Genomic DNA, 24,325 nt, shown 5'->3' with positions numbered 1-24,325 from the left:
CCGCCCCTGGACTGCGCACCCCAACATCAGGGATCCCGTGCTCATGCTCCCCATCTCAGTGCCCAGGCCGTGTAGGGTAGGGCCACCTTGGGCACAGGCCATCCGGCATGTTCCCTGGACAGAGCGCCTGAGTCCGGCAGACCCCGGTGTGCTCAGAGCTCAGCGTTTGCTTCCCGATGTTGTCACCCAGGGGCCAGCCCTGGTGCAGACACAAACCCAGTCTGCAACACCCGCAGGGAGACTTTTCACAAGTGTGTTTGCTGTTGTCTGCGGATGAAGTGGGTACACATGCAGGCCCTCTGAAGGGTCCCTCCGTGGGGCACCTTCGCACGCTGCCCTAGTAGACCTGTGTTCCTCTAAGTGTCGGGGGTCCAGACACCACCTGCCACAGAAGCACCTCGGATGTTTATTGAGGTTCAGATCTGGAGCCGCCGACGCCCGTGTGAATCCGCCTGGGGTGTGTGGTCCAGGAACCAGCGGGGCACCGTGATGCTGGGAGCTCTTGGGAAACCTTCAGTGGGTGTTTTCCTGTCGCCCTGACACTAGCTTTTAATATAAACCAGCAAGTGTCAGAAATTTTAGTAAAGAAAAAGACTCCGTGCTTGCTTAAAAACCCATCTCAGACATAGAGAAAGGAGTGGAGACCAACCGCAGTGAAAGGCCCTTGGGCGGCAGAACGAGCGCCCGAGACAGTCTTGGCCATCCCTGAGCGCAGCCCTCACCTGGTGCGACCCAGGGTGCCCGACGCCTCCGAGGGGTACTCGCTCTGTGCCAGGATGTGCACACTGTGGTGGCCCAGCGTGCACGGGCCAGCAGGGGCAGCCCTGAGTCCACACCATCTCTGCCTCCCTGGACTCCCATTCAACCTGGAGTGAGCACGCGGGCTGGGCTGGCCGTCGTCAGAGGGGCAGGTGGGGCGGCCACCTCACAGACTCGCTCAGCTGCACACCAGGGAGGAGGGGGACGGGAATCCCCAACACCAGACTGGGGTCTCCCGGCCTCGAAGCCCTGCTCTCCCCACCCTCAGCCATCCCTCTGCATGGACCACAGAAGCTCTGTGACCACCTGGAGGAGGACAGCCATGTCTGCAGCCCGGAGTCTCCCATCCACGACCTGCAGGGCAGGCAACCCCAGGAGCCTCCCGTCCACGACCCGGAAGGCAGGCAACCCCAGGAGCGTCTTGTCCATGACCTGGAGGGCAGGTGACCCCAGGAATCTACTGTCTACGACCTGCAGGGCAGGCGACCCCAGGAGCCTCCCGTCCACGACCTGGAAGGCAGACAACCCCAGGAGCCTCTCATCCACGACCTGCAGGGCAGGCAACTCCAGGAGCCTCCCATCCACGACCCGGAAGGCAGGCAACCCCAGGAGCATCTTGTCCATGACCTGGAGGGCAGGTGACCCCAGGAATCTACTGTCTACGACCCGCAGGGCAGGCGACCCCAGGAGCCTCCCGTCCACGACCTGGAAGGCAGGCAACCCCAGGAGCCTCTCGTCCACGACCCGCAGGGCAGGCGAACACAGGAGCCTCCCATCCACGACCCACAGGGCAGGCAACCCCAGGAGGCTCCCGTCCACGACCCAGAAGGCAGGCGACCCCAGGAGTCTCCCGTCCACGACCCAGAAGGCAGGCAACCCCAGGAGCCTCTCGTCCACGACCCGCAGGGCAGGCGACCCCAGGAGTCTCCCGTCCACGACCCAGAAGGCAGACAACCCCAGGAGCCTCTCGTCCATGACCCGCAGGGCAGGCAACCTCAGGAGCCTCTCGTCCACGACCCGCAGGGCAGGCAATCCCAGGAACGTCTCTCGATGCTCGGCTCTGACCACCTGGAGGGGGCAGCCGCGGCTCTGTGTTGGCTTCAGGATCTCTCCTGCCTGGTTGTTCTCCTGCCTGGTTCCTGAAATACCGCCTCTGGGTAAGATGATTCCTCTCACACCTGAGGCCCAGCGCTAGGCTCTCTTCGGTGCCCACCACCACCCATTCTGGGCACCTGGCATCTCTCACCTCCGGGAGGGAACGGAGCGCAGCCCTGTCGTGACTCGGAGGCCAAGGCTGTGACGGCAGCTCCGCTCTGGGACATGCCGCAGCTCTGCGTCGTGCTCATCTGAGCCGCTAGTTTTTCACACAGCTGCGACGATGCACCGCAGGCTTCGAAAACGTGTGTGCAGCACTGAAGTAACACGTGCACCCTCCGGAGGGAGCGATCTTTGTGCGGAGTCTGTATCACCTGCGCGGGACCTTTGGGCCTGGGGTCACCTCTCAGGAAGGTGAGCACACCGTCATGAAATGAGTGGCCTGTCATGAAATGAGGCCCCAGAGATGCACAGGGGCTTCACAGGATGCGAGGACGATGGCTGCATTTGGTGGGAGTTGCATGAATGCTCACTCCACGGCCTCAGGGCCTCAGGGCCTCCCCCACCCAGGGAGGCCAGGGCCCCTGGACGCGCAGTGAGCCGGTGACGGGGCCTCCGCTGGCTTCTGAAAACCCCTCCCGAATCATCACACTTCAGTTGATAAGTAACAGAAAACTAAACATGTTTCTTTCCACACCTGATTCCTAACCCCTTGACTAGGATATAATTTACAGACCATAGTTCATCCCCTTGACATGTACAGCTCAGTGGCTTGCGGTGTATTCACGGGTCCTTGTGACCCACGTCAGGACGTGGCTTCCCTCCCCCGACCCCACCCAGCGGCCGCCCCGTGTGCTTTCTGTCTCCCGGTTGGCCGGTTCCAGCTGTGTCACGGGCGTGCAGTCCTGCAGCACAAGCCTCCGTGCCGGCCTCTCCCGCCCGGCGTGTCTTTACAGCTCCTCTGCACTGTGGCCCGCGTCGGCCTCCACTGCTGTCACAGCTGGGTGGTGCTCCGTCGTGTGGCTGCAGCGCCGGTGACTTCTCCCGCACCGCATCAACATTCGTTTCCACTTCCGGGCTCTTGTGAAGGACCCTGCACATGTTCCTCCATGGACAGTTACCTTCATTTGTCCCGTACCTGGGGGTCGAGCTGCCGGGTCTCTTGGGAATATCACGTGTGACCTTCTGGGGAGCTCCCAGACTGTGTTTAAACTGGCTGAACATCCTCTTCTACTTAATAACACGCATTTTCAATGTATCCTGTATTGTGCAGTATATATAAATATGCAGGTTTGTATGAAATGTGTCCCTCATTTTAAATCTTTCATGTTCATGTTTACAGCTATTGCTTTAATCTCTGAAGGCTTACAGGCACATCACTTTGTAACGAGAGCAGATTTTTTTCATGATACATTTATTTCCATTGATGTTGACAGAGTGTCATAACACGGAAGATAAATAATTGGAGCTTTCCCTTAATACTCATCATTCTTTCTGATGTTTTAATCTCTCTGCTCTCCTTACAGTGGAATCTAGCTCATAATCCTGTGTGCAGTATTGCCACTTTTTTCTCAAAATACAATTCAGAAGTTGAACTACAGGTTAGTTTGAATGGGAAAAAAAGAGGATGTTTGGAAAGACACCGGATCGGGAAATGGAATCCTGTTGAAGCGTGTGTGCTGCCTTTTGGCGGAGCCGGGAGGACCCTGGTGTCCCTCGCAGACACTGTCATCTGTGACAGTCAGGATGTGGCGTCGGCTGCCGCTGGGAGAACTTGGCATCCAGGAGGCACAGCTTCATCGTCGCTCAGCTGGCTTAGAGGGCCCTGAAGCCAACAACGGACTCTTTTAATAGCAGAAAGGACACAGATGAGAAAACACGGGAGGGTCTCGCAGCAGGAAAGACCTCCCTCAGAGCCGCTTTAGTGAAGCTGGTCCCTGCCAGCCCCCCGTGCACACACCCCTGGCTGACACCCCCCAGGCTGACACGCGGCCTTGCAACCCTGAGAATGAGGAGGGGCCGCCACGCTTACGGTAACGTGGATCTGCTCCATGACAGGGGCCTTCACCCCAGGAACAGAGGCTGTGTCTCATCAGCGGAGTGTGGGTGGTGAGCCCTTTCCCTGCTCCAGGGGGTCTGAGAAAACACACAGGTGAGGTGTGTGGTGCTGCGGGGGTAGTCGGCCTCTGCCTCTCAGCAGTGAGGTCTCTAAACAAACAACCACTGAAGAACTGGGGCGGGTGAGCCAAACAGAGGACAGAGGCCACATCTGAACCCAGCGTGACCACGGGGCGCACCGGGCGGGAGCCCTGCAGAGCCAGCCCTGCCGCAGAGCACAGCCACAGCCTCCGCAGCGCGTCCCTGCTGCATCTGTTAGGACGCGCGTCTGCGAATTCACTGTGTATGCAGGGTATGTACATGGGTGCACGCCGCCTGGCGGCCTGAGGACTGCAGGCTCTGCTCCACGCAATCGGACCAACACAAACGGAGGGAGAAACTTTGACGGAGACTGCAGTGTTGCACGGTGTTAATTCTCCCCAGATCAAGGTGTCGATTCAGGGCAGCCTCCATTTTTAGAGAAACTGCCAGGAAGAAAACGCTGAGGATCTTAGAAGAGCCCAAACAGTCTTGACAGAGAAGAGCCAAGTTGGGCCAGCCACTCTGCCCGCTTCTCTCCCAGCCTGGGCCCAGCATCCCTGCAGGGGTCCCTGCTGCTGCTCAGGAGAGCGGTGTTTAGAAACCAAGGTCCAGCCCCGAGTGTGCTCACTGCTGGTTCCCTTAGCAGAGAGAGCTAGCGCACACACATATCTACAGTGATTTATTTTGTTTATCCACTGGCGTGTATGATGCTAAACCTGGATTCATGCCCATGTCTCTAGCTGTAATCTAGTACAGCATGGCTCATTCTAGCTTTCCCCCACCCCTTGATTGTCTGTATAAGATACGTTTAAGTTTCCTTTGAGACTCTCTCTCTGAGCCAGTCTGAAAGACTGTCGTTTACCTTTCACGTATTTGGGGATTTTCCAGAAATTCTTCTGTTATTGATTTCTAGTTTCATTTATTTTGGTCCAAGAACATACTTTGTATGATTTCTGTTCTTTCAAATGTGTTAAGGTTTGTTCTGTGGCCCAGAATATAGTCTTTCTTGGTGAATGCCCACTTGACACTCACCCGGGGAAAATGTGGATGATGCTGTGTGTTTGGAGGCTGTCTGCTCTTAAGACGGGGATATTGGTGTCAGAATAGCCCAGGCTTGTTTTAGCCTCAGCACTGCTGATATCTGGGGCCAGAAGATTCTTTTTGGTTGACAGTTGGCTGTGTCCTATAGAATTTCAGTAGCATCTCTGGCCGCTACTCACCAGGCTCCCATCCCCAAGCCGTGACAACCAAATATTTCCTAGTGTCTCCAGTTGTCCCTTGGGGGTGAAACCTCTCGGGTTAAGGAAAACTCAAATAGAATAAATCGATGTGACTGAAGAGTGCCTCTCACCATCAAAATTTAAAACACCTGCTCATCAGAACACTCCCAACAAGAAGGGGACAAGGCAAGCCGCAAAGTGGAGGAAAATACTTGAAATGAATATCTGACAAAGGATTTGAGTACAGAATATATAAAGAACTCCCACTAAACAAAACTAGAAATAACCTGCTTAAAAATGTGGGGGTAGGTGAAAAGTCTCTTCACAAAAGAAAATGTACAAATGACCAGTCTTCATGTTGTTACTCATCCAGGAGGAGACACCACTTCCCTTTCAGTCAAGGGCTCAGCTTGAGCAGCATCCTGTGAGGGTGTGGGGGGCGAGGGTTACAGAGGAGGAGGCCGCCAAGAGCCATCACCTGCAGGGCTCAGCGTGAGCAGCATCCTGCGAGGGTGTGGTGGGGGTGGGGGTTACAGAGGAGGAGGCCGCCCAGAGCCATCACCTACACGGCTCACAGACACTGTCTGTCTCGTCTGTAACAAGCAGTGGTGTTTTTCTGTTCTGTGATTTCTATTTCAGAAAAAAAACACTACGCTTTATGATGGCTTCACCTAGGTTTGCTCTTTTCTGAAAAAATTAAACTTTTCAAATGTTTTGTTGAGACCAAATCTCCCATGGAAAGGTGGGGGCCGCATCTGAGCACCCCTGTCCCCGTCAGCCACCATGGTGTGCCCTGAGACTCCTTTACCAAACTGTACAGATGAACCTGGGCCGCGGGTCCCGCCCCCCGTCCAGGCCTCCTGAGGGTGGACTGAGCACAGCACAGTGGGCAGTGACCAGGGGCTCTGCGTCTGTGCCCCCCACCTCCTGCACACCCCCTGGGCGCCTGTCTCCACAGTGAAGGACCGGCAGTGCTTTCCTGTGCTTGTGGCATCGAGTCCAGACTCCAGAGGGGGCTGCACAGTCCCCACTGGTCTTTTCCGGAAGCTTCTCTGCAGTGCATGTCTCCCCACAGCCCCGCTGTCCGCCGTTGTGCACTCGGACCGTCTGTGATCCCGTCCTCCTTCTGACCCTGTAGGCCCAAGTGTGCGTCTGTTGTAGCAGTGCCAGATTCAAGAAAGACAAACAGTGATGTCTGCCTTCCAGGTGGACAGTCGTTCCTTTAGCCTAAGGACACGTTTGGGACGATTGGGAGCATGCTGCTAGTGAGGGTTACTTGCTGCTCCGCTGAACTCCACGTGTAACTGGCTGCCCCGTGTTTCTGTCTGGCATCATCCCTCCATCGTTGCTGGCATCAGCACCTGGCAGCATTCCGGGCACCTGCTGGGGAAAGTCTGCAGAATTTACCAGAGGCACACAGGCCTTCCCTGCAGCACTGCAGGTTAGAGGAGGAACGCCATGAGGGGCAGACCGAGGGCCGCAGGTCCGGCAGTCCGGGACGCATGAGGGAGAAAGCAGGGTGGGCAGGCAGCTTGGCCCCGAGGCCCGCAACGCCACCCCTCCTCTCGGTCTCCAGTCTAGAGCCCTCCCGCCTTCCAGTCACGCAGGGAACCGATTCTGAGCCTGACGCCGGCTTTCTGTTGTCCCTGGGAGGCTCCTCAGGGCTGGGGGGGGGGGGGTTTCAGCTGTCCCCAGAGAGAAGGTCCCCAGGGGCCGGCCCTCTGGTGTGCCCTGGATGGGGTGAACACGAGCACACCTTCTCCTGTGACTGCAGTTAAAGCTTAGTCTGAAAATTTCCATATTTACACATTCAGTCTAATTATGGAAATAATCTGGAAAAAGCACTTTTCTAACAGTTCCCAGGTCTATGACCTGTGGGGCTCCCTGGCCTGCCGAGTGTGTTGGAGGATGCTAAGCCGCCGTAATCAAGTGGGGCTGAAGTTGGGGACCAGATCTTTGCAACTTCTGCTCCTCTGACTCAGCTGCCCAGATCTTGAGGCAGAAAGCATCAGTTTTGGAGCTAGGTGTCTGGGCCCGGAGTCTAGCTCTGCGTTCGCCTTGGGGGAGCCTGGGCGACGTGGTTTCCCATTTGCAGTGAGGCCCAAGCATGTGGGGTCCCTGCGAGGACTGACGGGCTCCTACAGGGTGCTTCCAGGGGCCAGTGTAACAGTACGTCATGGATGTTCGATGTCTAGAGTCTGTGTGTGAAAGAAAACCCGTGGTTAGCTTCCCGTAGTGGCAGCTCGTCTCTCAGCGGCTGCCCAGTGCTGGAATAAGGAAGTGGTCATGAGTTAGAAGACACATCTGAACGCAGAATCACAAAGACAGACTCCTGTGTGGATGCCACTCAGCCATAGTTCTGAGTCACCCCACTCGCAGTGCCAGGCTCTGGGCTAGAAATCTGGATACAGAGATAAAGAAGACACAGCCCTGCTTTTACAGACGCTGAGAACTTAAATGTGAGAATGTTGAATCAGAAAAGAGCAGTGTTAATCAGAAGGAAAAGCTCTTCAATTGGAAATAAGATCAAAGTGCTAACTGGTAGAAACTGGAGCGTGCAGAGCCCCGTCCAGACCTGGGCCCGAGCAGCGTGGGTGACAAGGAGTCCGGCAGAGACCTGGACTCTTTACGAGCCAAGGTCAGGGCAGCCCCAGGCTCATTTCTCTCCCGTTTCCTTTTCTCTTCTCTTCTTTTTTGGTCTTTTTTTTAGTGGAAAAAGGGGATATAAGAGCTGGAATATGTTATATACCTAGTTTTAAAACAAAGTTATCATTATAATAATTTATAAATTGTATTCTATTAGTATCTAAAAATACATACTATTAACTTTACCTGAAATAATGACCTTAAAATAAATGAGCTTCCTTAATCTGAACTTAACATCAAGCCAGTTTTCCCTCTGCTGCCCTATTTCCAAAGAAGTAAATCACCGAGAAATCAATTTACATCAAGGGCTTACTTTAAAAAGCAGGGAACATACTGTGGTCAAGACATGGAGTCAGAATTAGCAACCTAATTTTTATACACAGGCCTGTGCAATTATCCTAGTTAACTGTCTCATTGTGATCCACAGTAGGAAAGAAGAATAAATCCATTGTTGTTGTCCACATTTTTCCAGCTTGGGAGTCAAATAAAATGCAGTCTGTCTTGATTGAGTAAAGACTGTCACCAAACCTGAAAGGAGCTCGATTTAGCCAGAAACGTCAACCCAGCTGAACCCTCTCTCTGCCAGACATCCTCAGGGTTTCCCCTATGCTTTCAAGATTTTGCAAAAAACAAGAGGGAGACTAGAGGAAACTGATTGTTAAGGCTGTTTGGAAGGAAATGACCATTATGATGATGATATGGATTTGAGTTTTCAGTCTGCTCTCTGCTTCTATTGCATAATCTGGACAACTTAAGTTAAAATGGCCTGCAAACCTTTTATTTTTTTTCTTCTATTTTTCTGAGTGCGTAAAGTTGCCAAAAGCTACCTTGACCTTTATGAGACTCTCGTGGACTTCTGAGTCCAGTTTGCTCTTAGGCTGTGTGAGTTATCCAAGATTTCAGGGTTAGGTTTCCATCTATGTGCAACGATCCAGATTTCACTCCCTGATCATAAAAGTCAGGTTTCAAAGCAGGTTTGTAAGTAGTCTGCCCCACTGGTGCTGATGAACTCACATCCGTGAGTGCGTCTGTCAGGAACGTCACCACAAGCCCGAGACACCCGCAGCGGGATGGGGTTTGGTAGCAGCCCCAGGCGCTGGCACACGTGGTCCCTGCAGCAATGCTCACGAGGCCTGTCTTCTCTCTTTCTCTCCTGTAGCCAGAGCTACCTGCAAGCTGCCAGCGACGGGCCTGCCAGCCACGGGCTGGACCCCTCTGCCAACTACAACTCCCCGAAGTTCCGCTCCCGGAACCAGAGCTACATGCGCGCCGTCAGCACCCTCAGCCAGGCCAGCTGCGTGAGCCAGGTGGGGCCCTCTCCTCCTGGTCAGCCCCCTGCTGTAGACTCAGGCATGAGCCAGGTGGGGCCCCTCTCCTCCTGGTCAGCCCCCTGCTGTAGACTCAGGCCTGAGCCAGGTGGGGCCCTCTCCTCCTGGTCAGCCCCCTGCTGTAGACTCAGGCCTGAGCCAGGTGGGGCCCTCTCCTCCTGGTCAGCCCCCTGCTGTAGACTCAGGCCTGAGCCAGGTGGGGCCCTCTCCTCCTGGTCAGCCCCCTGCTGTAGACTCAGGCCTGAGCCAGGTGGGGCCCTCTCCTCCTGGTCAGCCCCCTGCTGTAGACTCAGGCCTGAGCCAGGTGGGGCCCTCTCCTCCTGGTCAGCCCCCTGCTGTAGACTCAGGCCTGAGCCAGGTGGGGCCCTCTCCTCCTGGTCAGCCCCCTGCTGTACTCAGGCCTGAGCCAGGTGGGGCCCTCTCCTCCTGGTCAGCCCCCTGCTGTAGACTCAGGCCTGAGCCAGGTGGGGCCCTCTCCTCCTGGTCAGCCCCCTGCTGTACTCAGGCCTGAGCCAGGTGGGGCCCTCTCCTCCTGGTCAGCCCCCTGCTGTAGACTCAGGCCTGAGCCAGGTGGGGCCCTCTCCTCCTGGTCAGCCCCCTGCTGTACTCAGGCCTGAGCCAGGTGGGGCCCTCTCCTCCTGGTCAGCCCCCTGCTGTAGACTCAGGCCTGAGCCAGGTGGGGCCCTCTCCTCCTGGTCAGCCCCCTGCTGTAGACTCAGGCCTGAGCCAGGTGGGCCCCTCTCCTCCTGGTCAGCCCCCTGCTGTACTCAGGCCTGAGCCAGGTGGGGCCCTCTCCTCCTGGTCAGCCCCCTGCTGTAGACTCAGGCCTGAGCCAGGTGGGCCCCTCTCCTCCTGGTCAGCCCCCTGCTGTACTCAGGCCTGAGCCAGGTGGGGCCCTCTCCTCCTGGTCAGCCCCCTGCTGTAGACTCAGGCCTGAGCCAGGTGGGGCCCTCTCCTCCTGGTCAGCCCCCTGCTGTACTCAGGCCTGAGCCAGGTGGGGCCCTCTCCTCCTGGTCAGCCCCCTGCTGCGGAGTACCAGCCAGGAGTGCGCCTGTGCCATCACACTAGGGAGCTCCGTGGGCGTGACGGGGCCTGTGTGACCAGTTGTTCTCACTCCCAGCCCCTCTGATCAGGGCTGACGGGAGCATCCACTGCGTTCCCGTGCCGCCCCCCGCCCACACGGAGCAGCCTCCCACACAGAGGGTCTGAGCCCCACCCGACGGGACACACAGGGCCCCACAGCACCAGCCCCCCAAGGTCGCTGGTGTTTCCATGGACAGACTGTCCCCACAGCTGCAGGCGAGCCGGCAGGTCATGCCCTGCCTTGTTCTCTGAGGACACAGGTGTTCCAGACCACCCTCGGCTCTGCCGCCTGAGGGAGGGGGCCCCGCGGGAGGGGACCCGCAGAGGGGCGCTCAGGGACCTCTCCCCGCCCCTCACACCCTCACCACCACTGTGCTCACACCCAGCCTGGCTGCCGATGTTTCTGGACCCGGCGCCGCTGGGTGTGAGGGAGCAGTGGGACGGCTGTCTGGACAGGCGGGCTCTGGGCACAGTGGCTCAGCTGCTCCCTGGGCGGGAGGGCGAGCCGGCCCAGAGGCTGAGGGCAGGAGGGGCTCCCCACTGGTCTCTGCTCACCTTCCTGCGGTGGCTGCCTTGCTGAGGCCCCCGTGGCCACATCCTGGTTCCTGCGAGTCTCTCTGTGCTTCATCCATGCGCCGTCCAGAGTGCTCTGACGGCTGCTCAGTTTGCCCAGGAACCCAGGCACTTTTCTGGGGGTGCAGGGGTGGGGGGTGGGTCGTCAGGAGACCGCAGGGCAGGGGGCACCCCACCGCCCCCGCAGGAGCAGCGTCCGCCTTGCCCCACGGCCGAGCCTGCCACCCGCTCCTCCTGCTTCTCGCTGTCTTCACAAAGCCTCAGTGTGGGTGCAGCTTCCTTCTGCCATGCATCCTCTCTCTTTTCACTGTGGTAAAATACATCTAAAATCCACAGCGTGTACCGTCTTAACCGTCTTGCAGTGTACATCCCGTGCCATTTGGCACGGCGCTTTGTTGGGCAGCCACCCCCACCGTCATCTCCAGAACGCTCTCGTCTTCCCAAACTGAAGCTGCGCCCGCGAAACGCTGGCCCCCCACCCCCCCGTCCCCTCTCTGTCTCCTCCCCGGGACCTCACAGGAGTGACTCTCACAGCACTTGCCCTCCGCGTCTGCCCTGCATCGCTTTCCTCCGTTGGGTGCCCATGTCAGAACGTGCTTCTCCTCTTGAAGGCTGAGCAGCAGGCCGTGTGGATGGCCCGCCCCGTGCCCACCGTCTGTCAGCGAGCAGCAGGCCGTGTGGACGGCCCGCCCTGTGCCCGCCGCCTGTCAGCAGACACCGTGCTGCTTCCCCCTTGGCTGCTGTGAGCGACACTGTGTGGACACGGGTGTGCGAGCGCCTGTCCGTGTCTCCGCTTCCGGTTCTCATGGTGCACACCCCATTCCTGTGGGTCCAGCTGTGATCTCCCGAGGAACCTCCGTGCCAGTGCCCACAGCAGCTGCCCCACTTTCCAGCACCGGCAGCTGCATCCAGGGCCACCCTCCCCCCCCCCAGCCACCACCTCGCTCTGCAAGCGCCACCATCCTGACCCTGGGAAACCTGCCCTCAGCGGGTATCGGGCTCTCTGCCACCAGGAGCCACGTTCCTCACCATCTTCTGATTTTCTCTTCTCTGGTATCTCGAAGCCCACGTTCTTCAGAAGCAGTTTAAGTGCTTTCCTGCTCTTGCAGTTCACTAGAGAAGCCAGCACTTCCGCCCACACTGATTATGTACCCCGCTGACTTTGCATCCTCCGGGGACACCCCGTGTCGGGCTGAGCTGTGGTTTGAGTTGCAGAGCAAAATGCCCACTTTTCCAAATCTCCCTCGAGCTAGTCAGAGAAAAGGCCATTTCAGTTCCAGTCTAGACCAGCTGAGGTCCTTCTCAACTGCTTATTTGTTTCAGGGGAAAAGTCCCCCTCGTTTGAAGGCCTCGCTGGTCAGCTTTGTGGCTGGAAGCGCTGGCTAAGTGGTCCTCACTGAACACCCATCCCTGAGTGTCAGAATGTACCCGCGAGGGTGATGGCACCTCTTCCAGAGGGAGAAAGGCCCTGGGCCTGTGGCTTTGCAGAGGGGGGACCCCCCGTGACCCCGTGTTGGGACTGGCAGGCGCGGGCGACCCCACATGGTTTCTGGCCTCTTTAGGTGACGTGGGTTTGTGACATGAATGATGTGAAGCAGTCTGAGACTTTCTGATATAGTTCCACATAAGGGAAAACCTGGGTCAGAAGGAGTCTGTACTCCAGGAAATGGCATACTTCAAGCCAGAGTGACAGTGTTTGGGATGCATTTCCCTTGATGGGCACCGAGGCGACCGTGCTGGGGTGTCGGCATCTGTCTTTGCCCGAACTTGGCTGCCACTTTCCGGCATCAGAGACCCTGAAACCACTCGTGTGGTGCAGTCACCCGGGGGTGTTTCTCTGGTTGTTTCTGCCTGAACAACCTCAGTGTCCCCTCACCCTGGGCTCCGGGCCAGCAGTCCTACCTTGAAGGCCCCTCAGCACCTTCCTCCCGGGCTGTGCTCACTGGGATTTGTCCAGTGGGTGGAGCGCTCGTGCATAATCTCAGGTGTTAATAGAAGCAAGGAACCGGGGAAGCATCTCAGGTAAGTGCAGGGACCCAGGCCCAGGTCTGTGATTAGAGGTGGGCAGAAGCTGTCTTCTCTGACGAAGGGCAAATCCAGTTCTTTACCTGCTTTTACTCTGTGAACAGTTAGAGGAAAAGGATTGATCTGGTATTTAAAACAATACTGTAAAAAATTTACCTGTCGACATAGGGGGAGTGTTCAGGAGGTTGTGGGTCACGTTCCAGGGGTGGAGTGAGTGACTCAGCTGGGCGCTAGGCTGAGACTGTACCTGGCCGTGGCTGCTGTGAGGATGCTGCCCCCAGGCGTGGCTGGGGCAGTGGGGGCAGGAGGGGTTCCAAGGGCAGAGGCCCCCTGCATGGGGGTGGTGGGGAGGCCAGCCCAGGTTTCCAGGCCCCTCCGTGAGCCCCAAGCAGGGACCCAGCAGGTCACCCAGGAGAACCGTCTTGGTCTCTGCCTGAGCCCCAGTTCCACGCAGAACTCTGGCCCTCCATGTCAGCGTCCCCACGGGCATCTCCTGACCTGCTTCCGTGTTAGCACGAGGTGCCCTGGGGTTGGGGAGGAGCCACCTGTCCGGGTCCCCATGAACCGGGCCTGGCAGCGGCTGCAGCTCACGGGCCCAGCCAGAAATCCTCGTTCCTACGATCCCCACTCTCCTCACCCCCGCCCCAGGCTCTTCAGCCTGCTCTGTGTCCCACTGCTGAGTTTCTGCTTAAACTCCTAGACGTGGCTCCTGGGAGGCCCCAGAAACCTCAAGAAACCACATTCGGCGAGGATAGCACACAGAGGCCCTCCGCTCGCCCGCAGCCAGGCCCTTGGAGCGCAGCCCTCAGGACCCGCGCTCTCCAAGGCCCAGTCATTCATTTCATAACACAGGGTCCCAGGGCGACTCTCTACCCAGAAATGAAATGTCAGGCTTGAGAATAACGACTTTACCTGCTGAACCACCAAATTCAAGGTGGGCACTGCTGGCCCACGCTGAAGGAGGGGAGGGATGCAGCGGAGAGTGGACGGCGCACCTGTAGCGTGAGAGACCGAGGCGCCTCCAGGACACGGGCTGGGGCCGCCTCCGGGGACGCAGGGGCGAGCTCGTGGCCGAGCAGGGGTCCATCTCCTCAGCCCAGGGCGCTGGGCTGAGCGGAATCAGAGAGAGCCGCGCCCTTGGGTCTTTGTGAGCACAGCATCCATACCTGGCTTGTCTGAGCTGGAAACAGCCAGTGCCATGAAAACAGAAAAAGAAGGATGACGAATAGTTTGCATGGTGTGCTAACCTTTAACCTCGCTGTTCCTCTTGACCTCAGTGGTAACTGCCAGTCACACTTTAAAGCTCTGCCTCGGGGTCTGTCGACTTTCCAGGGCACAGTGGGAATTGGCGGTTTTTCTCAGAGTTCCCCACGCTTAATGGCTCCCAGTGTGCCGACTGCAAGTTAATTAATCTGTGCACGGCAGGCGGTGAGTGCCGAAGGGTGAGCTCTGTGCGCTTCTCCTTTGGCGCATGGCTGTGGCGCCTGGCCGGGCCGAGCCGTCAGCCGCGCTGTCGCTCTTCCAGATGAGCGAGGCCGAGGTCAACGGGCAGTTCGAGTCGGTGTGCGAGTCAGTCTTCAGCGAAGTGGAGTCTCAGGCCATGGACGCGCTGGACCTCCCGGGATGCTTCCGGACGCGCAGCCACAGCTACCTGCGCGCCATTCAAGCGGGCTACTCCCAGGACGATGAGTGCGTGCCCCTTACCATCCCCACTGACGCCGCCTCCACCATCCGGCCCACAGGTAAGGGACGCCGTCTGACCCACCTCCCGGACCGACAGGTGTGGGGCACCTCCGTCCTCACGGACTGGGGTGAGTTCTCTCCAAACACCTGGAAATTTTCCAGCTTACGTTGGTGACACCGTACTGTTTGCAGTGGTGTTTTGAAATGTTTCTTTCCTTGATAGCTTTTGTTTCTCTTAGGATGAAATCTATCGATTGTCAAGGTTCCTTATAACAGTCAAGGAGAGTTTTTGTAGAGTTTTGTATATGAAAAACATTGATGTTTGGGAGGTGATTGTTTTAGATACTGAAGTTGAATAGACAGCAGTAAAACCTCAGCTGACGTGCAGTGACCTGGGGTCCTCACCACGGGCCCAGCCTGAGTCTGCACAGGCAGATCCGTCAACACGATGCCTGCCGCAGAGCAGACCATTCGTGGAACTGAAGGTCACAGTCCCCTTCAGTTCTTGGGGAAAGCCGAGATGAATGTGATGATTCATCACCTAAGCTAAGCATCACTGTCTAACGTCCTGCACACTGTGCTGGTTCACACAGCACCGTGAGTAAACACGGCCCAGAGGAGCCAACGGAGCAGCCGGGGGGTCAGAGTCGCCGAGCTCCGTGATGGGAAGAGCGTGGGATCTGGGCCCGTCGGGGCTGGGGTGGGGGTGGTCCTCAGGAGGACTGGAGAGAGGTGGCCCCAGTTACTGAGGGCTCCTGGGAGCCAGGGCGGGGGCGGGCCGTGTCACCCGCCACCCGCCCGCAACAGAGCAGCGCGTGTTTGAAGCCAGGACAGTTGGCAGGACGTGGGCGATGACCGGAAGCTAGGTGTCCCGGGGATCCTGCAGCTGCCCAGAACCTTCGCTGTCTCTCGTGGAGCCTGCAGGCGGGAGAGGGCTCACCAGAGTCAGCGCTGCGCTGCCGCCTCTGAGATCGCGGGTGGGTCAGCCGCGCAGTCTCCTGCTCCTCGGTGGCCAAGCCAGGCAGAAGCTCTGAGCACATGACCAGGTCTGCCCGGGTATTAGGGAGCCGGGAGTGCCGTGGGGCCTCGGTGGTCTTTTCCTGTTGCCTGTAGCCCCGAGCAGAGGCCGTGATGCCCCCATGCTCTGAGCCCAGGGGTCAGGGTGGGTGCCGTTCTGGGAGCCGTGCCCTGCAGGAACCAGGGCTCACTCCATGCAGGGATGCAGATGACAGGGACGTTGGGGGCCCATGGGGCCCAGCCCCAGCTTCCCCCGTGAGGCACCCTGTGTCTATGACGTCAGGGACCACCTCTCACGCTCTGCCCTTGTGGGGAAAAGTGTGGAAAGTGAACTAATTAGAAACTTAATGAAGTTTCTCTCTTACTTACCTTACTATCGTTGCAGATTTTAAAAATACGCTGTAAGAGGTAATTACGGATAGGTTCACCAATATTCGTTGAGTGTCTCCTACGAGCAAACAATTAAGCACACTCTTGGTCTTCAGAAATGCTCTGAAGCGATAATCACCTGGTGGAAAATGGCCTTCTTGTTTATAGAGCTGTCACTCCAGAGGAATAAATATGAAACAGATTTCACAGACATAATACAAGAACCAGGGCAGAACTCAAACTAAAATTCTAATTTATGTACATATCATTTTACCAGGTATTACCAATACATCTTTGTATTCCCAACATGTATGCACCAAATGTATTAACAAAAGAAAAAAATGCTTCTCTTCAATGTTTCTCCTGAATGTTGGCCTAGTTATGGAGTCAAAATTCTTCCAGACAACAGTGGGGAAGCAGAGGCAGGCATGCCTTCCAAAGTTAAGGAGTGGTCTGGGGAATAAGAGATGAGATGGATAGCATCAGGAAAAATACCATATTGCCTTGAAATAATTGATTTATAGAATTATAAGCTACCTGTTTTAAAGGTGCAGACGAATCCTTAATTCCTCTCTTCCCCTGTTTTACTCTAAGTATTAGAAATCGAATATTTGTACATTTTTCTCTCCTAAATAGAATAGTGATGGCCTGCAGCAACAGTCTACTTAGTAGGATTGTGAAACATACCAAAGAAATGAGAATCCCCTGTCTGGAGGTGAGGCAAAAACAGGGTTTCCATGATTTTATGTTGAAATACTATTTGGAAGATCATACATTTAATAACTATCCTTTGCTGATGTATGTGTGTGTGTATATATATAGAGAGAGATTATTTTGACAAGTGCATTTTCTTTTATACTTCTCAAATTAGCTTTTGAAAATAATTCCCCAAAAAGTTATTCAAAAACATTCCCAGTGATTATTTTGAACAATAAGATGTACTTAAGTGTCTTTTTAAGCGTGAAACATAAAAGTTGGTGTCCTTTGGTTGCATCACCTGTATGAATGCAAATGTATAATGTTGATGTTCATCTAACAGTAATTAAACACCAAGCGTGTGCATGAAAGGGCCATTAGCAGTTTTGGAACGTGTATCAGGCACTCCGTCCTTGGTGCTCACAGGCTGATGCTGCCACTGAGCGTTTCTCTCGTCTGGGGCTTGAGTTCACCTGTGATTTCCCTCCGCCCTTCAAGACGGGTAACGATGCCTCTGAAACAGACTTGTCCTCTGAGCTCCAGGGACATGGAACAGGACCAGACTCTGCCACGGGGCACTGGGACCCATGGCCGGCGCGACTCCAACCCACTGCTTCCCTCATCACCAAGCACCCCGTGTATTGATTAGGGTCCTCTCACTAAATGAAGTGGTTTTGAAAACATCTACTTTCATTTCACACATGGCTTCTTTCTCATCTGTGAAGTGATTTATCAGATAGATTTACTTGTCTAAATATGCATTTCACCCGATTCTTCTAGGGAGGGAAGGTTATTGATATCGTGGAGGAAAACGGTGTAAAATTAGATGATAATGATTTTTCTCTGGGTCAGAAGTGTTCTCAGCGTACGTCAGCACTGATTCCAGGAGGCATTACCACGGAGGGAAAATCCATACCAGGCATGACAGAGGAAACAGCCGTAAACCTGTTTCTGTCTGGCGGCTTGTATTTCTGCAGTGACTTGCCTCTCAAGCATTCCCGTGATCTCCCGCTTCCAGGATGCCTCCTGCGTGTGGAGTCTTGGCATCTTCCTGGGCTCTGGCCGCGTGACCTCAGCCCGCTCCCCACAGCACCTCCCCTGACTCCTGCCCCCTGGCCTTCTGCCAGCCAGGACCCTGGTAATCCTGTTAGGCTGTCATGACGGTGGGCATGGTCAGTCACTGCAGGAAAGAGCCAGTCAGACTTAGCGCTTAGCATCGTAAGCCCTGAATAATCAATGATTAAATAAATGAATTCGTGCATGCATAAACAGGTGAACGAATGAGTCACTGGGCTAGATCCCAGGGTGCCAGTGCTGTGGGGCTGACTGCTCGGGCCCCGGCAGCCCACCCCCACCCGTGTCACCTCGTGGCTGCGCCCCCGGCCTGCTCACCTGCTGAGCATGCTGACGGCCCCTCCGTGCCCTTCTCGCTGCTCCCCGCCACAGGCGGCCCTGAGGCACCGCTGCATCTCCCCTCCTCGCAGTCTCTCACTTCATGTGCTGTTTGCTGACCCCAGAACTTGCTTTTCAGATATTTTTTTGCCTAATTCTGAGCTATGCTTTTGTTGTCAACTCAGGGGTCATTCCTTCCAGGAAGCCTTCACTGATTTGCTCTTCATCTAATTAGTGCAGGAGCCAACACAGATGGCTTCCCTCCCCACCCCTGATCAGATGAGTTCCAGCTAAAGTGCACACTTATTAAGACAGAGAAATCCTAATTTTCATTTATTTCTAGAATGTACTTCCCTTTTAAATATACAGATATATTAGAAGCCACAACCTGTAGCCTATTGTGCTTGTGTACGTGCCAAGCTGCTTCAGTCGCATCTAATGGACTCCTTGAGACCCCACGTACTGTATAGCCCACCAGGCTTCTCTGTCCATGGAATTCTCCAGGCATGAACACTAGAGTGAGTTTCCATGCCCTCCTCCAGGGGATCTTTCTGACCCAGGGATTGAACCCGCATCTCTTAAGTCTCCTGCATTGGGAGGCTGGCTCTTTATTTACCACTAGTGCCACCTGCAAAGCCCTGTAGCCTGTGGCAGTGAATCATATTTACTCTCAGTATATACCTACGTCATTTCATAATTATGTTTAGAAAGCATTGATACTATGGCTTTTGTTTCTTATAATGTGTTAGTTAAACAACATTAAATTAAAACCAGTTATTTAAATTTACAAAATTATAAAATATTCTGAGAACTTTTAAAATAAAATAAGTTTGCTCTCGGAAAGAAAGAGGTTCTGTGCTGTGCTCTTCAGTCAGATCACTGGCTGTCAGGAGTCCTCTTTCCTTGCAATGAGGTAGAGGATGAGCTGACACTGGAAGTCAGAGGAACATGGCCACACAGTACTGTATATATGCTGAGTTTGTTGATTATCTGTACTTAATCATTTTACGCATACTATCTTCAAAATGCACTAAAAATTATAATGTACTTGTTACTTTCACAAAGTCGGTTTTTTCTTCTCTGCTTATTCTTTTCAAGAAACACTTTGACAATGTAAAATGATGTATTTGGACTCATACCTAGTGGTTTCTTCTTAGGTATTTCTATTTTCTGGAGAATTAACCTTTAAGAAAATTCTATCCTTTGAAACATCATTCAGAGGGGAAGAGAAGGAGGCTTCCTGCAACCTGCTCATCATACCAATCTGTCTCTCCTGCCCAGTGTCCTGGTGGCTGGTTACTTTTGCTTTGGACTAGTAGTTGAGGACTAAGGCACTGCTGGTCCAAGGAATGTTGGAAAACTGTACATGTGATACCGATGATGGTTAAGTTTATGTGTCAGCCTGCCTGGGCCTAGGTGTTTAATCAAGCATTATTCTGGGTGTTGCTGTGAGGGTGTTTTTTGACACGTAGACATTCCCGCATCTGAGTGAAGCAGATTGCCCTCTCTAATGTGGGTGAGCTGTGCCCAATCAGTTGAAGGCCTGAACAGAACAAAAAGCTAACCCTCCGTGAGTAAGAGAGAATTCCTCCAGCCTGACTGTTTTCCCTTTGAACTTGACCTGAGAGACCAGCTTCCCCCAGGTCTTGGGCCTGCCGGCCCTCGGATGGGAACTGACCATTGGCTCTGCTCAGTCTCCAGGTGGCCGACGGGCCCCACGCAACTTGGGTCTCAACAGCCTCTACAGTCACTCGAGCCAGTTCCTCTCGTAAACTTCTCTCTCCACATGTGAACACCTCTTCTGGTCTGTTACTCTGCACAGACATAACTAATTCAGTATCTACAAAGCGTATTTCTTCAGGTTCTACATTTAAAATGGTCATATCATTTACACAGGAACTTTGATCAGCAGCCCTGCAGAGGGCAGCTTGACCTTGAGGAGACAGACTGGAATCTTCTGTCCTGTGGCTGGGGTTAGGGGCCGGAGTGGTCACTAAGATGGGAGGCATTTTCACAGATGTTGAGAAGCTATGCTTATAAAAAGATCAATCAGGTAGATCTGAAAGTACAGGAACACCATTCGCTTCTGCAGGCTGGTGGTTGCTGACCACCACGTGGCAGGTCTGACCTCCCCTGGGGACTGGGGACATCAGAGCAGGACAGAAGACACCTGGCGGCTCAGGCGGTCCCGAGGGCGCCCCTGCGGCTGGGTCTAGATCAGCCAGGGCAGTCAGCCTGCAGGCGCTGCAGGACAGGTGAGTTCGGGTCCAGGAGGGGCACTGAGGGCAGGAGCCGGAGAAGCCCCCATGGAAGCGGGAGCAAGAGGCTGAGGGGCCCTCGGGACTCAGCAGACACGGAGCTGCCGGGCCCGGAGCCCGTCCCAACTGCCGGGCGAAGGGCAGGTCGTTCCAGGGAGAAGGTGCCCACTCCTCACCTGGCAGGTCTGCAGCTGAGGCCCTGCAGGAAGCGTGATGAGCAAACTGGAGACAGACTCCCACAGGGGCCATGGGCTCTGCAGCTGAGGCCCCCAGCCTGGGATCCATGGGCTCCTGGGGGACCCCTAATATGTTCAGGAGGTGAGGGGGGATAAAAAGTGGATCCTTAATTTTTCTAACATCTTTGTTGTTCCATCGCTGAGTCATGTCCGACTCTTTGTGACCTGATGCACTGTAGCACGCCAGGCCTCCCTGTCCTTCACCAGCTCCCAGAGCTTGCTCAAACTCACGTCCATCAAGTCAGTGATGCCATCCAACCATCTCATCCTCTGTTGGCCCCTTCTCCTCCTGCCTTTAGTCTTTCCCAGAATCAGGGTCTTTTCTAATGAGTCAGTTCTTCACATCAGGTGGCCAAAGTATTAGAGCTGCAGCTCCAGCATCAGTCCTTCCAATTAATATTCAGGGTTGATTTCCTTTAGGATGGACTGGTTTGAGCTCCTTGCAGTCCAAGGGATTCTCAGGTATTTTCTCCGACACCAAAGTTCAAAAGCATCAATTCTTCGGCGCTCATCCTTCTTTATGGTCCAACTCTCACATCTATACGTGACTACTGGAAAAGCTACAGCTTTATCTAGACAGACCTTTGTCGGCAAAGTAATGTCTCTGCTTTTTAATATTGCTGTCTAGGTGTGTCATAGCTTTTCTTCTAAGAAGCAGGCATCTTTTAATTTCATGGCTGCAGTCACCATCTGCAGTGATTTTGGAGCCCCCAAAAATAAAATATCACAGTTTCCATTGTTTCCCTATCTATTTGCCATGAAGTGATGGGACTGGATGCCATGATCTTAGTTTTTGCATGTTGAATTTTAAGCCACCTTTTTCACTCTCCGCTTTCACCTTCATCAAGAGGCTCTTCAGTTCCTCTTTGCTTTCTGCTGTAAGGGTGGTGTCATCTGCATATCTGAGATTTTTTATATTTCTCCCCACAATCTTGATTCCAGCTTGTGCTTCATCCAGTCTGGCATGTCACATGACGTACTCTGCATATAACTTAAATAAACAGGATGACAACATAGAGCCTTAATGTACTCCTCTCCCAATTTTGAACCAATCTGTTGTTCCATGTCTGGTTCTAACTGTTGCTTCTTGACCTGCATACAGGCCTCTCAGGAGGCATGTAAGGTGATCCGGTCTAACTTTAAAATAAAATGTCCCCCTGTTACAAATGCAGCAACAGAACAGGCCCACTTTAGCAGGGCCTCCAACCCCTGGTGTGCTGGACCCAGTGTATAGCCGCCCTACGATTCATGCCAGGATTCCAAAACACCCTTTATGTTCATGAGGCTTTCAAATCAACAGTCTTTATCAGTCCTCTTGCCAGATCTCATTATTAACTGCATTAATAGACACCCCAGTCACAGAAATTTCCTAACGTTTTGATAACTGCATTTTGATGTAATTTTTTAATCCCCTGCATTTTAGTTTTCAAATTTAAAACCTTCTCTGTCTTGGGAAGGAGGGCATCCGCTTGACCGAGCTGCTGATGGGTCATAGCCCAGCAGCAGGCCTCGCAGTAGGATTTCTCTGCTCTCATGAACAAGGCTTCCCTGGAGACACAGGGCAAGATATTTGCAGTTTTCTGTGTTAGGCTTTCTCATAGATAATTAGTGTCAGAAATTATTTTAGTTTTTACTGTTGACTCTCTTTTCTCCATGACCTCTTGGTGTTGAACACCACATCAGACACTTCTAGAACAGGGGCTGGAGTTTCCCACCCATGACTGTTCAGTTTGCATCAAAGAACACAACACACAACCACGCAGCGGGGGATGATATGCTTCCAAGGAGCCCAGGGTCTCAGGGGCGCTTTCTCGGTCTCTCTGCTGCTGGCCGCACAGAACGTGCCTTCTGAGGCCGTGTGTGCAAACACCAGGGGCCGCAGGCCGAGGTCTGCTCACGGTGGGGTCTCTCATGGCCTGCTGGCCACACGGGCTCCTGCTGCTCCGTGGCCAGTCTCACCACACCAGGCTTCAGGGACACCAGCTGGGAGTCACGAACGCCGCCGTCGCTGCTAAGCAAGGCTGCTGCTCGCCGGCTGGCCTGTTCTTCCGGAAGCAGTGGTGAACTCCCAGGGTTCCCAGGCGTCTCTGATCTTTCTTCGGTGTGTTTCCTCACACCCGTCAGGGTCACGGCTATGCTCAAGCTCGTGTGTATTTGCTGCGCTGAGTTTGCACTCGCCCAGTCTCCTGATCTGTGTGTACACCTGGGCTGTACAGGACTCAGTAAATATTTGTTGAATGTAAGAATGGTTAACTTGAGAATTTACAGCTTATAAAATATTTAAATCCATTTACATGAACAGTTTGCACTCACTTAATATTTAAAGTTCAGTGTTTAAGCTCCCCTGGGCTAAGCCGTCCTCTTAGACAACTTGCTCATTGGATGTCTTCCTCTGTGTGTGTATGTGAGTCACTCAGTCATGTCCAACTCTTTGCAACCCCCTGACTGCAGCCCACCAGGCTCCTCTGTCAGTGGGATTCTCCAGGCAAGAATACTGGAGTGGGTTGCCATTTCCTTCTCCAGGGGATCTTCCTGACCCAGGGATCGAACCCAGGTCTCCTGCACTGCAGGCAGATTCTTTACCATCTGAGCCACCAGGGAAGACGGTACCAGCTCAGGGTGCCCACTGCTTTTATCAGATTTTGACGTGACGCTCAGGTGGATCACGTGCAGCGTAGCTGTGAAAGAAATAACCATGCTTGTTTCTTTTCCTTGAATCACCAAAGTCAAGAGGGGTCAACTTAAAGTGCCTTCCCCAAGCAAATTCTCTGCAGAGAGGAGCCCAGAGCTGCTGCAATGGGAAGGACTGTGGAAAAAACATGTGAATAATATCCCCAAGTCTTATCCTGAGATGTAGGTCAAGTGCAGAGGTTCTCCCAGAATGGCCACAACCCAGGCCTGTTAATTATTCCTCAGATGACATCTGGCCACTTCTGAAAAGAGGTCCTCAGTGGCCCACTAACTGCAGAATCGTTGCGGGTGATCCTTCCAGTTTTGATGTTGACTCCCTGGACAGATAAGAATTATTCAGGCATATAAAATGACTTTGAGGGAACTGCCTTTCTTTAAGTGCAAGATATCCAAACACTCAAAATACTTTTTTGACTGAGAAAAGTACTCTGCCACCAACTTCCTTGTGCCTTTACAAAGACACCAGAGCTGTTCGAAACTCAGACTTTCAGTTAGCACTAGCTTGTTATCATTTCCTTTCAGGAGGGGTATTAGGCTAAAACAGAATTTGGATAAGGCATTTTTACATTCCCAAATTTGGAGTAAGAGGTTGAATGAGGTTGAGATTACTCTTTCAACCCATTTTCAGGGGCCAAAAGAAGTAGAGTGCTACACATGTGTATGGTGAGCTTGTTTTATGGTTTCAGACTTGGGTTGTGAAATTTGTATTTTTCACTGATCCTTTCAAATGATGGCTAGGTGGCAGTGAACCATAGTCAGGAAACCATAGACTCTTGGGGACATATATTCATATATGTAGAGCATTCCCTAGTAAAACACTCAATTACATTGAATTTACTTCATCCTAACATAGTCATTAAGACACAGAGCCACGCTGTGCTTTTTAAGCACAAATGATGGGGGAGCTTTGAAAGTCCGAGTGGATTTATCATAAAGAACATTTATACCTCTGTTTACCCATTTATAAATGTTCTTTATGATAAATCCACTGGGAGTTTGGTTTGATCCCTGAGTCGGAAAGATGCCCTGGAGAAGGAAATGGCAACCCACTCCAGGATTCTTGCCTGGAGAATCCCACGGACAGAGGAGCTCGGTGGGCTGCAGTCCTAGGAGTC

The 24,325-nt window shown here is 53.8% G+C and overlaps 1 protein-coding gene across 1 annotated transcript in view; it reads left to right on the top strand.

Moving 5' to 3' along the window:
* The window catches only part of DLGAP2 (DLG associated protein 2), a gene marked incomplete at its 5' end in the record, with an annotated part of 465,714 nt that overhangs the window by 401,479 nt on the left and 39,910 nt on the right, over positions 1-24,325 (top strand). Inside the window, 3 exons of the mRNA XM_068969930.1 lie at positions 9,019-9,166; positions 14,394-14,610; positions 17,827-17,829. Of these exons, the coding sequence (XP_068826031.1) occupies positions 9,019-9,166; positions 14,394-14,610; positions 17,827-17,829 (368 nt within the window). The remainder of the gene's footprint in view (positions 1-9,018; positions 9,167-14,393; positions 14,611-17,826; positions 17,830-24,325) is intronic.

Source organism: Capricornis sumatraensis, chromosome 4, assembly GCF_032405125.1.
Source record: "Capricornis sumatraensis isolate serow.1 chromosome 4, serow.2, whole genome shotgun sequence".
NCBI lineage: Eukaryota > Metazoa > Chordata > Mammalia > Artiodactyla > Bovidae > Capricornis > Capricornis sumatraensis.
The sequence above is the reverse complement of the archived record's forward strand: the minus strand, read 5'-3'. Positions and strand labels throughout refer to the sequence as shown.